At 37.1% G+C, this 18,162-nt stretch overlaps 1 protein-coding gene across 1 annotated transcript in view; it reads right to left on the minus strand.

Moving 5' to 3' along the window:
- Nucleotides 1–18,162, minus strand: part of MYBPC1 (myosin binding protein C1) — a 79,258-nt gene that overhangs the window by 52,105 nt on the left and 8,991 nt on the right. The window contains exons 5-9 of the mRNA XM_065888148.1: nt 12,591–12,629; nt 11,994–12,029; nt 10,186–10,296; nt 876–1,024; nt 421–538 (exon numbers count right to left, since the gene is read on the minus strand). Coding sequence (XP_065744220.1) covers nt 421–538; nt 876–1,024; nt 10,186–10,296; nt 11,994–12,029; nt 12,591–12,629 — 453 coding nt within the window. The remainder of the gene's footprint in view (nt 1–420; nt 539–875; nt 1,025–10,185; nt 10,297–11,993; nt 12,030–12,590; nt 12,630–18,162) is intronic.

Consider the following 18,162-nt stretch of genomic DNA (forward strand, 5'->3'; position numbering starts at 1 on the left):
GAAGAACTTCCATATCTGACATCAGTCCTTATAAAAGAAATCCTCCCTTCTACCTGGGTATCCTGGCATCTTCATCCCATATTAACTTATCCCCAAACCTGAGTGGGAATAAGAGGACCAAACGAAACATTCAATAGCAGCAAAAAAAGTCATCGGCCCTTATCTGAGAGATTAAATAGCATGGATAGCATGGATAAGAGACATTTACAATAAATTCCTCCAAATTCTGTTTGTAAATTGTCTCATAACAATTTAATTCAGCAGGCCTGCTGAGACTACCACAATCAGAAACACACACAGTTTTAAAGGAAATTTTATTTCCAAAATCTCATACTAATAAATGGTCTTATTCTCCTCTATCCTCTCATACCTCATAAACATAAAAAAATTAAACTTATCCAGACTAGAAGTCTCTCTTACCATGGACTTCAAGATCGAAGGAACAGCTGTCGAACTTATCCTTATAGGTGACCTCGCATCTGTAGTTTCCGGCATAGTTCTCTTTAGCCTGGATGATCTGCATCTCAAATGTGTATACCTGCAATGAAATGTATCCGGACGTATTTCAGCCCTACCTTGCCGACAGAAAGAGGCCATCACATTGCAGTTATTTTCCCAGTTCCTCAGCATTGGCTTAAAGACGTGTCTGTATCTGGGGATTCTGGTACAATGTTCTCAGTATGGGAGGGGTCAATGCAATGCTCTGAAGCCCCTGGGGACAGCAGGGCAACCACATTAGAGTGTAAACACTAGGAATGGGAACTCCAGCAGATGTTCTGGGACTGAAGTCTCTCAGAGATGAACCGAAAATGACCTTTTACGCACACAGAGGAATGAGCTGGCTGAGCCCCTGCGGCAGGAGGTCAGGGTCATACCCGACTGTGCCTTTCGAAGGTTTCTTTCAGCTGGAGGTGCTTCCCAGCTTTGCTGGCCAGGTCCATCCATTTCCCTTTGAACCATTTGATAGTGGGCTTTCTAAGAAGATCTTCGGCCTTGACTTTGGCTATAAAGGTGATATTTCCACCTAGGAAAAAAGCACAAGTAATTCAGACTGTGGTTTTAAAATTGCCATTTGTTTTGCTCTTGGATGGAAGGAGTTAGACAGGAATACACTGCATAACCTATGATGTTAATGGCACTGCTGGAATTGAACAATTAAAGGGCCCTGATTTTTTTTTTTTTTGAGTACCCTAGTTCTTAGGATACTCTAACTGCTTCTGCTTTTGAGGTTTATGGAGCAGAAAAAGAGCAATGCGGAAATCAGTGGAAATAATTTTTGTTTGGAATTCAAGCAAAAGTAATATGTATAAAATAACATATACAGGCATACCTCATTGTATTGCACTTTGCTTTATTGTACTTCAAAGATAGTTTTTCTTTTTTATTTAATTTCTGAATTTTATTTTATTTTTTATACAGCAGATTCTTATTAGTTATCTATTTTATATATATTAGTGTATATATGTCAATCCCCATCTCCCAATTCATCTCACCACTCCTCCACTTTCCCTCCTTGGTGTCCATACGTTTGTTCTCTACATCTGTGTCTCTATTTCTGCTTTTCAAACCAGTTCATCTGTACCATTTTTCTAGATTCCACATATATGCATTAATATACGATATTTGTTTTTCTCTTTCTGATTTACTTCACTCTGTATGAGTCTCTATGCCCATCCACGTCTCTAAAAATGACCCAATTTCATTCCTTTTTATGGCTGAGTAATATTCCATTGTATATATGTACCACATCTTCTTTATCCATTCGTCTCTCGATGGGCATTTAGGTTGCTTCCATGACCTGGCTACTGTAAATAGTGCTACAATGAACATTGGGGTGAATATGTCTTTTTGAATTATGGTTTTCTCTGGGTATATGCCCAGGAGTGGGATTGCTGGGTCATATGCTAATTCTATTTTTAGTTGCTTAAGGAACCTCCATACTGTTCTCCATAGTGGCTGTATCAATTTACATTCCCACCAACAGTGCAAGAGGGTTCTCTCTTCTCCACACCCTCTCCAGCATCTGTTGTTTGTAGATTTTCTGATGCCCATTCTAACTGGTGTGAGGTGATACCTCATTGCGGTTTTGATTTGCATTTCTCTAATAATTAGTGATGTTGAGCAGCTTTTCATGTGCTTCTTGGCCATCTGTATGTCTTCTTTGGAGAAATATCTATTTAGGTCTTCTGCCCATTTTTTTGATTGGGTTGTTTGTTTTTTAAATATTGAGTTGCATGAGCTCTTTATATATTCTGGAGATTAATCCCTTGTCGATCATTTCATTTGCCTACAAATTGAAGGTCTGTGGCAACCCTGCATCAGGCAAGCCTATTGGTGTCATTTCATCCAACAATATTTGTTCACTTCAGGTTTCTGTGTCACATTTTGGTGATTATTGCAATATTTCAAACTTTTTCATTATTATTGTATTTGTTATGGTGATCTGTGATCAGTGATCTTTGATGTCACTATTACAAAAAGATTACAACTCACTGAAGGCCTCAGATAACAGAATTTCTTACCAAAAAAGTATCTTTAATTAAGGTAGGTACATTATTTTTTAGACACAACACTATTGCATACTTAATAGACTATAGTATAGTGTAAGCATAACTTTTGTATACACTAGGAGACCAAAAAATTCTTGGGACTCGTTTTAGTATGATATTTGCTTTATTGTGGTGGTCTGGAACCAAATCCACAGTATCTTCAAGTTATGCATAAATATGAAACATATGAAATAAAAAAATTGGAAAACACACACACAATACACATATATATGTATACATATATATGTTTGTATATATATTATATATATAATATATATACACACACAGATTTTTTCCATCCTTCTTATTAGGCAAGATAATGACAAGTCTGGAATCGTAAGAATATGACTAAATGAAACTGATCTTTTTGACGTAAACACTCCTGTCTTTTTTTTTTTTGGTTATTTCTGAGATACATATTTTAAAAAAATAACTAGAATTATGACTTACAATCTTATACCAGAACATATAAGATTTTTAGAAATTTCATGTAATGTCTGAAACATTTATATTAACATATTTCCATACAAATAACCCAAAGAAAGTTTAGTATTAGTTGTTTTTTGTTTCTTTGTTTGTTTGTTTATACTGCAGGTTCTAATTAGTCATCAGTTTTATACACATCAGTGTATACATGTCAATCCCAATTGCCTAATTCAGTACACCACCATCCCTACCCCACCGAAGTTTTCCCCACTTGGTGTCCATACGTTTTTTCTCTACATCTGTGTCTCAAATTCTGCCCTGCAAACCGGTTCATCTGTACCATTTTTCTAGGTTCCACATACATGCATTAATATACAATATTTGTTTTTCTCCTTCTGACTTATTTCACTCTGTATGACAGTCTCTAGATCCATCCAGGTCTCAACAAATGACTGAATTTTGTTCCTTTTTATAGCTGAGTAATATTCCATTGTATATATGTACCACCTCTTCTTCATCCATTCGTCTGTCGATGGGCATTTAGGTTGCTTCCATGACCTGGCTATTATAAATAGTGCTGCAATGAACATTGGGGTGAATATGTCTTTTTGAATTATGGTTTTCTCTGGGTATATGCCCAGGAGTGGGATTGCTGAGTCATACTGTAATTCTATTTTTAGTTTCTTAAGGAACCTCCATACTGTTCTCCATAGTGGCTGTATCAATTTACATTCCCACCAACAGTGCAAGAGGGTTCCCTTATCTCCACACCCTCTCCAGCATCTGTTGTTTGTAGATTTTCTGATGCCCATTCTAACTGGTGTGAGGTGATTCCTCATTGTAGTTTTGATTTGCATTTCTCTAATAATTAGTGATGTTGAGCAGCTTTTCATGTGCTTCTTGGCCATCTGTATGTCTTCTTTGGAGAAATGTCTATTTAGGTCTTCTGCCCATTTTTGGATTGGGTTGTTTGTTTCTTTAATATTGAGCTGCATGAGCTGTTTATATATTTTGGAGATTAATCCTTTGTCTGTTGATTCGTTTGCAAATATTTTCTCCCATTCTGAGGGCTGTCTTTTTATCTTGTGTATCATTTCCTTTGCTGTGCAAAAGCTCTGAAGGTTCATTAGGTCCCATTTGTTTATTTTTGCTTTTATTTCCATTACTCTAGGAGGTGGATCAAAAAAGATCTTGCTGTGATTTATGTCAAAGAGTGTTCTTCCTATCTTTTCCTCTAAGAGTTTTATAGTGTCAGGGCTTACATTTAGGTCATGAATCCATTTCGAATTTATTTTTGTGTATGGTGTTAGGGAGTGTTCTAATTTCATTCTTTTACATGTAGCTGTCCAGTTTTCCCAGCACCACTTATTGAAGAGACTCTCTTTTCTCCACTGTACATCTTTGCCTCCTTTGTCATAGATTAGTTGACCATAGGTGCGTGGATTTACCTCTAGGCTTTCTGTCTTGCTCCATTGATCTATGTTTCTGTTTTTGTGCCAGTACCATATTGTCTAGATTACTGCAGCTTTGTAGTATAGTCTGAAGTCAGGGAGTCTGATTCCTCCAGCTCTGTTTTTTTCCCTCAGACTGCTTTGGCTATTCGGGGTCTTTTGTGTCTCCATACAAATTTTGAGATGATTTGCTCTAGTTCTGTAAAAAATGTCATTGGTAATTTGATAGGGATTACATTGAATCTGTAAATTGCTTTGGGTAGTATAGTCATTTTCACAATATTGAATCTTCCAATCTAAGAACATGGTATATCTCTCCATCTGTTGGTATCATCTTTAATTTCTTTCTCAGTTTCTTATCGTTTTCTGCATACAGATCTTTTGTTTCCCTAGGTAGGTTTATACCTAGGTATTTTATTATTTTTGTTGCAATGGTAAATGGGAGTGTTTCCATAATTTCTCTTTCAGATTTTTCATTTTTTTTTAGTGTATAGGAATGCAAGAGATTTCTGTGCATTAATTTTGTATCCTGCAAATTTACCAAATTCATTCTTTAGCTCTATTACTTTTCTGGTGGCATTTTTAGGATTCTCTATGTATAGTATCATGTCATCTGCAAGCAGTGACAGTTTTACTTCTTTTCCAATTTGTATTCCTTTTATTTCTTTTTCTTCTCTGATTGCCGTGGCTAGGACTTCCAAAACTATGTTGAATAATAGTGGTGAGAGTGGACATCCTTGTTTCGTTCCTGCTCTTAGAGGAAATGCTTTCAGTTTTTCACCATTGAGAATGATGTTTGCTGTGGGTTTGTCATATATGGCCTTTATTATGTTGAGGTAGGTTCCCTCTATGCCCACTTTCTGGAGAGTTTTTATCATAAATGGGTGTTGATTTTTTGTCAAAAGCTTTTTCTACATCTATTGAGATGATCATATGGTTTTTATTCTTCAATTTATTAATATGGTGTATCACACTGATTGATTTGCATGTATTGAAGAATCCTTGCATCCCTGGGATACATCCCACTTGATCATGGTGTATGATCCTTTTAATGTGTTGTTGGATTCTGTTTGCTAGTATTTTGTTGAGGATTTTTGTATCTATATTCATCAGTCATATTGGTCTGTAATTTTCTTTTTTTCTGTTATTTTTCTCTGGTGTTGGTATCAGGGTGATGGTGGCCTCTTAGAATGAGTTTGGGAGTGTTCTTTCCTCTGCAATTTTCTGGAAGAGTTTGAGAAGGATGGGTGTTAGCTCTTCTCTAAATGTTTCATAGAATTCGCCTGTGAAGCCATCTGGTCCTGGACTTTTGTTTGTTGGAAGATTTTTAATCACAGTCTCAATTTCACTACTTGTGATTCGTCTGTTCATATTTTCTGTTTCTTCCAGGTTCAGTCTTGGAAGGTTATACTTTTCTAAGAATTTCTTCCAGGCTGTCCATTTTATTGGCATAGAGTTGCTTGTAAGAAGTCTCTTAGGATGTTTTGTATTTCTGCGGTGTCTGTTGTAACTTCTCCTTTTTCATTTCTAATTTTATTGATTTGCATCCTCTCCCTCTTTTTTGTGATGAGTCTGGATAATGGTTTATCAATTTTGTTTATCTTCTCAAAGAACTAGCTTTTAGTTTTATTGATCTTTGTTATTGTTTTCTTTGTTTCTACTTCATTTATTTCTGCTCTGATCTTTATGACTTCTTTCCTTCTGCTAACTTTGAGTTTTCTTTGTTCTTCTTTCTCTAGTTCCTGTAGGTGTAAGGTTAGATTGTTTACTTGAGATTTTTCTTGTTTCTTGAGGTAGGCTTGTATAGCTATAAACTTCCCTCTTAGAACTGCTTTTGCTGCATCCCATAGGTTTGGGATCCCCGTGTTTTCATTGACATTTCTCTCTAGGTATTTTTTGATTTCCTCTTTGATTTCTTCAGTGATCTCTTGGTAATTTAGCAATGTATTGTTTAGCCTCCATGTATTTGCGTTTTTTACGTTTTTTTCCCTGTAATTCATTTCCAATCTCACAGTGTTGTGGTCAGAAAAGATACTTGATATGATTTCAATTTTCTTAAATTTACTGAGGCTTGATGTGTGACACAAGATGTGATCAATCCTGGAGAATGTTCCGTGCGCAGTTGAGAAGAAAGTGTAATCTGATGTTTTTGGATGGAACGTCCAATAAATATCAATTAAATCTATCTGGTCTGTTGTGTCATTTAAAGCTTCTGTTTCCTTATTTATTTTCATTTTGGATGATCTGTCCATTGGTGTAAGTGAGGTCTTAAAGTCCCCCACTATTATTGTGTTACTGTTGATTTCCTCTTTTATAGCTGCTAGCAGTTGCCTTATGTATTGAGGCTCTCCTATGTTGTGTGCATACATATTTATACTTGTTATATCTTCTTCTTGGATTGATTCCTTGATCACTATGTAGTTTCATTCCTTGTCTCTTGTAACATTCTTTATTTTAAAGTCTATTTTATCTGTTACGAGTTTTGCTACTCCAGCTTTCTTTTGAGTTCCATTTGCATGGAATATCTTTTTCCAACCCCTCACTTTCAGTCTGTATGTGTCCCTAGGTCTGAAGTGGGTCTCTTGTAGACAGCATATATATAGGTCTTGTTTTTGTATCCATTCAGCAAGCATGTGTCTTTTGGTTGGAGCATTTAATCCATTCATGTTTAAGGTAATTATCGATATGTATGTTCCTATGACCATTTTCTTAATTGTTTTGGGTTTGTTCTTATAGATCCTTTTCTTCTCTTGGGTTTCCCACTTAGAGAAGTTCCTTTAGCATTTGTTGTAGAGCTGGTTTGGTGGTGCTGAATTCTCTTAGCCTTTGCTTTTCTGTAAAGCTTTTGACTTCTCCATCGAATCTGAATGAGATCCTTGCCGGGTAGAGTAATCTTGGTTGTAGGTTCTTCCCTTTCATCACTTTAGGTATGTCATTCCACTCCCTTCTCGCTTGTAGAGTTTCTGCTGAGAAATCAGCTGTTAACCTTATGGGAGTTCCCTTGTATGTTATTTGTCATTTTTCCCTTGCTGCTTTCAAGAATTTTTCTTTGCCTTTAATTTTTGTCAATTTGATTACTGTGTGTCTCAGCATGTTTCTCCTTGGGTTTATCCTGTATGGGACTTGCTGTGCTTCCTGAACTTGGGTGGCTATTTCCTTTCCCATGTTAGGGAAGTTTTCGACTATAATCTCTTCAAATATTTTCTCTGGTCCTTTCTCTCTCTCTTCTCCTTCTGGGACCCCTATAATGTGAATGTTGTTGCATTTAATGTTGTCCCAGAGGTCTCTTAGGCTGTCTTCATTCCTTTTCATTCTTTTTTCTTTATTCTGTTCCGCAGCAGTGAATTCCACCTTTCTGTCTTCCAGGTCACTTCTCCGTTCTTCTGCCCCAGTTTTCCTGCTATTGATTCCTTCTAGTGTAATTTTCATTTCAGTTATTGTATTGTTCATCTCTGTTTGTTTGTTCTTTAATTCTTCTAGGTCTTTGTTAAACATTTCTTGCATCTTCTCGATCTTTTCCTCCATTCTTTTCCCGAGGTCCTGGATCATCTTCACTATCATTATTCTGAATTCTTTTTCTGGAAGGTTGCCTATCTCCACTCCATTTAGTTGTTTTTCTGGGGTTTTATCTTGTTCCTTCATCTGGTACATAGCCCTCTGCCTTTTCATCTTGTCTATCTTACTGTGAATGTGGTTTTTTTCACACAGGCTGCAGGATTATAGTTTTTCTTGCTTCTGGTCTCTGGCCTCTGGTGGATGAGGCTATCTAAGAGGATTGATGGGAGGGACTGGTGGTGGGTGGAGCTGACTGTTGCTCAGGTGGGCAGAGCTCAGTAAAACGTTAATCCACTTGACTGTTGATGGGTGGGGCTTGGTTCCCTCCCTGTTGGTTGCTTGGCCTGCGGCAACCCAACACTGGAGTCTACCGGGGCTCTTTGATGGGGCTAATGACAGATTCTGGGAGGGTGCATGCCAAGCAGTACTTCCGAGAACTTCTGCTGTCAGTGTCCTTGTCCCCACGCTGAGCCACAGCCACCTCCCCACCTCTGCAGGAGACCCTCCAACACTAGCTGGTAGGTCTGGTTCAGTCTCCCCTGGGGTCACTGCTCCTTCCCCTAGGTCCCGATGTGCACACTACTTTGTGTGTGCCCTCCAAGAGTGGAGTCTCTGTTTCCCCCAGTCCTGTCAAAGTCCTGCAATCAATTCCCACTAGGCTTCAAAGTCTGATTCTCTAGGAATTCCTCCTCCTGTTGCCGGACTCCCAGGTTGGGAAGCCTGACATGGGGCTCAGAACCTTCACTCCATTGGGTGGATTTCTGTGGTATAAGTGTTCTCCAATCTGTGAGTCACCCACCCAGCAGTTATGGGATTTGATTTTACTGTGATTTTACCTCTCCTACTGTCTCATTGTGGCTTCTCCTTTGTCTTTGCATGTGGGGTATCTTTTTTGGTGAGTTCCAGTGTCTTCGTGTTGATGATTTTCCAGTAGCTAGTTGTGATTCTGTTGTTCTCGCAAGAGGGAGTGAGAGCACGTCCTTCTACTCCACCATCTTTTTGAGTTTATTTTTTCAACACTCCTGTTTGTATTGACTCATTAGACTCAAAGGATACCAGAATTGTAGCCCAGTTGCCCTCCTAGCATTTTGGTGTCTTGCAGAAACACAAGGGGAGCAAAAAGTTTCATTCACATGCAGTGTGCTTCTACATTCTACACCTGAAAGATGTAATTTTCAGACTGTAGTCAGCTGTGTGTTCATTTGCATATTTGGTGTCAAAGACTAGTTCTGATTACAGTATGTTCCTTATAAAAATTCATTTAGTTAAAATTCCTGGACCCCCTGGTCATTCTCTGGCTTACCACCTTGTTTATTTCCTTCCTGGCACTTGTGATGTCTTTTGTGATGTTCTGTTTTTTTTAGTTTTAGTTTCTTCTTGTTTGCTCCTCCCATTAATACTGTAAATTCTGATTGATCACATATTTTACTCAGTGTTCAACACAGTGTCTAAAACAGGAGGTGTGTAATCGATATGTTTCAAATGAATATATCCAAAGTTGAGCCATCTGTCTGACCAGCTTTCTCTGAGATACTAAATGTAACGATCCAGCATGTCTGCAGATTTATAATCATCTTGTGGAACGAGGTGTGTTGAAATGGCAGCAAACACTGGTTCTGAGCTTTAAGATATACCAGGTACTGTTCAAAGTACTTCACAAGTAGTATTATTCCCATTTTACAGATGAGAAAACTGATTTGAACCTACCCTGGCTCCAGGGTCCCGCCACTCAACTACTACGTGTACGGGTTACTGAAATGAAAGCTGTCGCTCACTTTTTCAGGTTATAAAAAGCAGGGTTTAGTACATAATACAATAGAATACTTTTCAGCCATGAAAAGGAATGAAGTACTGATTCATGCCACAACTTGGACAGACCGTGAAAACATTATGCTAAGTGAAAGAAGCCAGACATAAAAGGTCATATATTATTGTGATTCCATTTATATTAAATACCCAGAATAGGGAAATTCTTAGAAACAGAGCAGATTAGTGGTTGCCAGGGGTTAGAGGGAGAATGAGGGATAACTCTCAATGGGATACAAGGTTTCTTTTTGGGGTGATGAACATATTTGGGAACTTGGTTGCACAATATTGAGTGTACTAATAGCTACTGATTATTCACTTTGAAATGGCTAATTTTATGTTATGTGAATTTCATCTTTATTTGAAAAAAAAAACAGGATTTAATGCTTGGCACTCACCAACTTTCACTGTTCCACCTTGAGGCTTTTCCACGAACAGGGTGGACAGCTGATTGTTGGCAGTCTGCTTATCCTGGTCCTCCCCTGATGGTGATTCGCCAACAGACCATTCTAATGAGCAGAAAGGAGGAAAAGGATCATTCCAGGGCCAGGTTCTTCTTGGGCAGACTTATCTGGGTTTGTTGTTCTTGTCAATGCTGAAGCTTCTCTTTGTCTAATTAACCTGGATAAATATAACATCTTTCTTTCTATCCACCTCCCCGACAGCCATCAGTAGAGAGTGACAGATTCCCATTCTTACAGGCATATCTCTTCCACGATGGGATCAAGGAACATTTTCTAATTCCTAGAAATAGCAAAACTTTTCAGGAAGGTTGTTACTCTTTCCTGGCAGACAAGTTTCCTTTGTTTCCCAATCCTGCCTGTCCCCTGATAAATAATGGTGGGCAGGCTATGAAAGCAGTACTCTCATTGTTTTTCCAGGTGACTGGCTATAACGTCATGTCTATACAACATCTGAGTTGGAAAAGACTAAAGGGATGGATCAGTTTGCAGCTCAAGTGGGAAAGGTCAGACAAACAAGCCTGGCCTTGAATTTCTAGATGCCTCGCTGTTGTATGACTAGATAATTCTATTAGGGTTGTATAGATGTGGCCATAGTTTGACAAGTAACAGATCATGACCTGCAGGCACAGATTTCAAGAATTCTAGGAGCGTCTTGAAAGGGAAGAAAAAAGCTAGAAAAACAGAAAGAAAAATAAACCCTTTGAGGCTTTCCCATGAAGACAGACAAGCTGGAAATGAAGTTTATTTTGCATTTTCTAGTTTTCACTCCAGGTGCTTAGAAGGTATTAATCAGCAGTCAACTCCAATGAAGAGGGTAGGAGAGAGAACGGTAGAAAGTTCCCCTGTCTCTGAGAACTGAATGAAGAGAAGTTCCATTTTAGCCACTTAATAACTGGAAGAAAAATGCGTGGGTTGCCAACTCTCAACCTGTTAATGTTCCTTGAAAAGGAGGAAATGTAGATTTAGTTATTTTAGTTCCCATGTATCAACCATGCTTAGTATTCCTATTCATAGGCCATCATTTTCACAATGAAGTTAGGCAATGTAGTCACATGATTACACAATTTAAAAAAATACCCAAATTGATGTGAAAATGTTATGTTGTGTGTAATTGTAATGTTCATAGTAATAGCAAATAGTGGCCATTAATGTTTGGAACAAGAGGACAAGGATTTTTTTTGTTTTGTTCATTTCTATATCTGCGTCTGCAAAAATGCCTGGTCCATAAGACTCCCATAGCAGGATAATAGTAGGCCCTCAAACAAATTTGTTGAATGAATAAATGAACGACTAAATAAATAACCATCCAGAATTGTGGCTCCATGCAGAATTTGGAGGTGTTCTTTCAACTGTATGTAAATTTCCATAAAAATATGAATTATTATCTAATGTTGATACATCCCAGGAATGGTGATTTTAAAAGTCTCTTCATCTCTGTGTATTTGCCAAATGTTAAAAATGATAGTGATAATGAAACAAATGAACCTGTGGTATACGTGACTAGATTCCTGAATTTGTGTGTGTGTGTGTGTGTGTGTGTGTGTGTGTGTGTGTGTCATGCAAACTAACTGTTTCTCAATGCATTAGTTTTCTAGTCAGAGGAATGTAATAAGAGATTGCTATAAAAGCTACAAACTGAATAAAACCAAGATTAGAATCAAATACAGCTTCAAGAAATGAGGTCATTAGTGATTACTATATTAGGATGGGGTCGGGACGCCTTGCTTCTGGTGTGTGCTCACCTGAATCTTTTCTTTCCAGGGCCCGACTACCCGAACCTGAAAGGAAAGCGTGATCTGGATGATACAAGGGGTAGGGGGAGAAAATGGAGTGCTGACTTCAACCTTCTCAGATCCCCCAAATCCTGTCTCTTTTCATGATGGGGAGAAAAAAAAGCTAGAAGTTGGCTTGGATGGAAAATCAGTAGGGCTTTAATTTTGAAAACGTCTATAAAAAGTATGTGTTTTATTTAAAAAGTAACAATAAAATTTTTAAAAATCCAAATATCTAAAGAACAGGGGAAAAGAGTATATAGCTGGAAATGAAAGACATTTTTGCCCCTAAAATTTATACCCAAGAGTTACTACTTTTATTTATTTCACAAAGAACCTAGGGGCAGGACAGGAATAAAGACACAAAGAAAGCCTCTTTTTAAAAAGTTTCTCATGTTAAAAAAAAGAAATTGCCATTAAAGCCAACATTTTCCCTGTTTGGCACTGGCAAGATCTGAGTCCCCTGCTCTGAGCGTTGTCTCATCAAGGTGCCCTGTCGGTTCATTATCTTTACTGTCAATTAGTAATAAATTACAGAGTGGGGAAAGGGGTTGGAGTCATCCTAACCTGGAGGCAGGGCACCAGGCGGGGAGGCTTCCTCTTCATCTGAAATAAGAAAGAGGAATAAAAAGTTAAGGAGAAAAGAACTTCATCCCGAGTATCCTGAGAAAAGAGAAATCTGCAAAAGAAGAGAAACTACACAAAACACTTAACTGATGACTAAGCCTTAGAAGACTTTCCACCTGAAAGATTAGACTTCAGTATTTAAGGCAAAAGAGAAAAATAAACAAGTAAAAGGGTGAGAGAGTTGGGTAATCCCAATGAAAGTAGCTTTAAAAATGGTACTCTATGCAAACGTTTTATATAATTGTAAGCTAGGAAAAAAAATTAATGCTAAAAATCTAACCCTGATGACATCAGCAATGGAGGTGGTTTTCGAGTTCTTATTTTGTAGCCAAAGTCACTGACAGCATAATTCATATACCGCATTCATTTGGACACAGACATGAAAGCATATGTTTTTATGTAATTTGAGAACTCAATACCCCCAGAAAACCTTATAATTAATTCCCCTTCTATATTTAGGTGACAAAAGTCAACATTAACTAGTATAAATCAATTTGTCATACTTACTAAGTTCACCAATAATTACTACAGGGGCTTTATCTGTTTTTTCCCCAGATTATATTGGTGTTGGCCAATATAATTTGAAAAACACTTACCAATTTGTAAAATATTTACAAATATTTTATATATGTGTAAAATATTTACCCATTTGTAAAATTCAAAAGATGCCTTGTAGTGTTTGTGCAAAGACACTGAATATTCCCTTTTCTAAAATGTCTAAATTTCAAAGTGTCTTACATTTTAGATGCTTAAATAGGTATTTGGTGTTATCTGAACCTCTGCCTCTTCCCTCCCAAAGCATGAAGACTAGTGTTAGTGTAAATAATAATAATCTTTGTATTTAAAATATTAGCATAATTACGGGTTTCAAAATGTGAACTTAAATGACTATATAAAATAGGATACAGAAAACAAATGCACATGACTGTTAATTAAAAAGTGCTCTAAAAATTTCTGACAAGAGGTAAAAGGGCACAGGCATAACCTATTAGTATATTTACAACATATATTATTTACTAGTCTGAAATTTCTTAAACTGTCAACCAGAGATATGTCTTGTTACTTTTTAACAAAATAACTAATGTAATATATAGAAAACCTTAACGTCATATCTTCAGAACCCAAGAGGTGATTCACTGGATACTGTGGGATTCAGGATTCTTCAGAGGAAGCTTTCTGTGGTCAAAGAAGCTTGCAAAACACTAGGCTAAATAAAGTTAAATGCTTGTGTTTTATTGTATTGTTTGTGTGCTTTTACCGAAGGATATCTCAAAACCATCAGTGTGCTCGTGTGTGTTGGCACTGGGGATGGAGATAAGAAATGATACACTATTAACATTTCCCAAACTTAGTTCACATTTGAATCCTTTTCTCCTGGAATGTCCATGAACTTTCCACAAAATCTTGCATTTGGGGAAGTATAGGTATTTCTGAGCTCTTAGGGGAATTCTGTATTTCAGAAGACGGCTAAACAATTAAAATTTTACATAACCAAAAATAAAATACCTTGCAATTTTTCTATTTTATTTGCCATACATTTAACTCAGTATGTAGTATTTTATTCTTGACACCTATTTGAAGGCCTTTATTTACTAAACTATGTAAAGAATCTTGATCTAAAGTCCTGTAAAAATTCTTGAAAATGAAGTTTTAATACTCAACCACATCCTAGAAAGGAGCTTCCTTTGTTATATAGAAACTAGAAACTAGAACCATTTTTAGTCAGATGAACACTTCATTTTATACAGGTTTGGTGGTTGTTTCCTTTGTGCACAGTGCCTAATAAACCCTTGAGTTAATTGTTTAGAATGCAAAATGATTGGGAAAAGAGTGTTCTCACACGTTCATAAAACTAAAGTGAAAAGAGAAGCCATTTTTCAAGCAAACATTTGATGGGTGAGTAGTTTCAAAGTCCACTAAATGTTAAGACTATGTGGGGGACATACACAACTATTTTAGACTATTAAGACAACACATATGAAAGCAGTGCTTCAAAATATCATAAAAGATACTCTAGATGATCCAACATTATTTCCAAACAGTAATTACTTCTCAGTGGGCAATATTTGAGTCATTGTACATGCATTTTCAAATTTACTGAAGTGCTAGAAAAATACAGTTGACGAGGGGCAACATTTATTGTTTCCCTTCTTTTAAATGTAGTTTTGGGAAGTTTCCTGGTGGCCTAGTGGTTAGGATTCTGGGCTTTCACTGCAGTGGCCTGGGTTCAATCCCTGGTCTGGGAACTGAGATCCTGCAAGCCGCACAGTACGCCCAAAATAAATAAATAAATACAAATTTTAAAAATAAATAGAAATAAAACAAAATGTTGATATTTAAATAAATACATAAATAAAAGTAGTTTTGGTCCTGCCATCCCCTTAGATTGGGAAATATAGCTAAGATGTTGGGATTCTGACCCCAAATACTTGAAAAGTTGCCTGGTTGAATTTGGTTGAGTTGGTTAAGAATGAGAGGTTTAATTGTTCTTATTTACCATAGAAAGGTTCTACTGCTAGGAGGGAAACTGAATATCCAAATCTTCTGGGTTATGCCTGATCCAACATCACATATATGAAAGGCATGGCATCATACAAAGAACATTTTCAAACAAAAAATAAAATATATGTCATATTTTCTTGTTTTCTATTTAAAAGTGACTATAGTGATGATGAAAACTTAAACATCTATTTTTGGCTCTTTAGAACACGGCCTACATGACACCACGGACCGAAAGCAACAGACCTACCTTCCCTAGCTATGTAGAAGGGAAATTTACCAAAATGTATCTTTAAGTCATGGGAAAATAGCATTTATAAAACCATAAAAATGATTCTTTCAACACAGAAGTTCCCAATAAAGAACACCTGGAAAGTAGGGAAAGAACTTGGTCTCATATTACAAGCCTGGAATTTTTCGGGGGGTCCACAGAAGGAAATCTGGAATGTGAGGGAGAGAACGCCAGAGACAGTGGAACGTATACATTCCTATAAATCTCCAAGCTCTCTTGGGCATAAAATAACTTCTACCTATGGCTGACTTAAATCGCCTTTTTAAATCAATTTTTAAAGTATACATACTTGGGACAATTGTTGAGATTTTAGAATAAAAGCATATAAAATTAAAATGTACTGTAAACAAACCTCAGTTAAATACTGATACAATACCTTGTTTGATGTAGACAAATTTATGAATTCCTCAAGCAATCAGTTGTAGTAAATATTGGCATATGTTACCAAAATAATAACAGCAACAAAAACAACCACATATAGAAGGCAATAACAAAAACAGCTAACATTAATTCAACATGCTGTGAGGCATTTGATTAATTTATCATATTTTCTGAATGAGAAGACACATGTCTCCATGCTTTGGTGCTTCTGAAGTCAGGATTCATCTTACCATAAATACGTTTATTTAATGAGTTTTTTTTCTCCCCCAAATCTATTAAATCAATGTTGTATTTTATAATCGTTGTGTTTTAAAATTGTGAAGTACAGTGATATTAATTTTTAACAAAGTTCATTACAAAGAAATCATGTAGCTGGAATACACAGGTAAAGCAGAGACATTTTAGTAGATGGTTGATTGTCTGATACCTAAAGGTAAAATGGCACAAAAATATTTTAGCATGCTAGTAAGAAGCACCAAGATAAAGATATTGCAGATGTAAAGGGACCTAAATGAAGAAAAAACTTAATCATTCTTTTAATTAAAAAAAATCATAGCATGTAGGAGAAGTTTGCTGGAAATTCTTCTGATTCACTTCCTCATCTGACAACCACATTCATGACAAAAGAATGTTCATCTCAAATTATGAGATCGTTAATACACACAGGGTTCATTCGTGATAGTTTGTGGCAATGTTAGTGATGATGCCTGGGAAAAGAAAGTAAGTTTTTACTTCCATTGCAACAATTACTAAAGGCAGTAATTTTTCTGGAAGGAAAATAAAAAGAGGCAGTAACTATCCCAATTGGGCTTACCCAAAAATATACCGACTATAAACTGATAAATTACAAAATTAAAAATCAAAAATTGGGACTTCCCTGGTGGCACAGTGGTGAAGAATCCACCTGCCAGTGCAGGGGACACGGGTTTGAGCCCTGGTCCCGGAAGATCCACATGCCATGGAGGAACTAAGCCCGCACACCACAACTACAGAGCCTGCGCTCTAGAGCCCGCCAAGCCACAAATACTGAGCCTGCACGCCTAGAGCCGGTGCTCCACAACAAGAGAAGCCCCCGCTTGCCGCAACTAGAGAAAGCCCATACGCAGCAACAAAGACACAACGCGACCAAAAATAAAAAAATCAATTAATTTAAAAAAAGTCATCTTTAAAAATAAGTAAAAAAGAAAATCAAAATTTATGTATCAGAATTTAGGCATTAAAATGAGCACTGATCTTCAGAGTATTCTCTGATTCTAATGCCGCTAGTACACATGTAACCACTACTAGGACCAGTTTTGAAACATCCCACAGGGCTAATTGTTAAGGCACAGAAGAGATTCAGTCTCATTATCCTATGTTCACACATATGGTGTTGGTTGATCAAAAAAAAAGGTATGATCCCACTTGAGCACCCACATTACTCTCCACCCATGGCCCTCCATGACAATTGTCTGCTTCCAAAGCTGAAATGCACTGCTGATGGTTGCTCTCCACTCTAAAGTTCCCTAAAGTTGGCTCTAGGAGGGCAGGACCCAGCACCCAGACCTGCCCCTGGCATTTAGCCAACACTCAGTGAATACTTGAGATGAATAAATGAACATCAGAATAGAAGGCAGACCTTTGGCTCCATTGAGGGTATAGAAAATTCTCTATACTTAGCTTTCCATTGAATTGCTACCTGTGATTATTCTGGAAGAATTCTAAGCCACAGCAGCATTATTTTTTCAAGGACATTATCTCTCAGTATGATCGCTCTGAAAGGGATTTGCATATCTAAATTCTCATGTTGCTGTTTGGTTAAACCCATTTCTTTATTGTCATCTCTGTCATTTCAACTCCAAGACAAAGTGGGCAGTATTAGAGAACAGGATACCTGGATGGACAAGTCCAGAGGCAAACGAGCAAATAAACAAATAATAAACCCCTTCCTGAGAAATCCACTGTTTACCAGAAACTCTCAGTAAGTGTGAAAAGTTGGCAAATCTAACCACAAACACTACTTGTAAGATAGATATCAGAACCAAACAACATTCTGCGGCTACAAAAAAATTTTCAGAACATTTCCAGCCTGTCACAGAATGATTCAATCTGGGAAAGATATTAAGGCTGCATGGCTATGCATGATGTTCTTAAAAGTGAGAGTCTTGGAGCTATTAATTGAATATATGTCAACTAATTCGATAGGGCACTAACTGAAGTGCTGAAAATGTTCTATCCAGCCGTGACCATTTTCAATAGCATTAAGTGAGCTGATCTTACAATACACAGCACTGGCATCCCATTCCAAACCTTATTGACTAAGAGTATGCATGGGATGTGCACCCTCCTGCCCAGCAAATG

Source organism: Phocoena phocoena, chromosome 11, assembly GCF_963924675.1.
Source record: "Phocoena phocoena chromosome 11, mPhoPho1.1, whole genome shotgun sequence".
Lineage (NCBI taxonomy): Eukaryota > Metazoa > Chordata > Mammalia > Artiodactyla > Phocoenidae > Phocoena > Phocoena phocoena.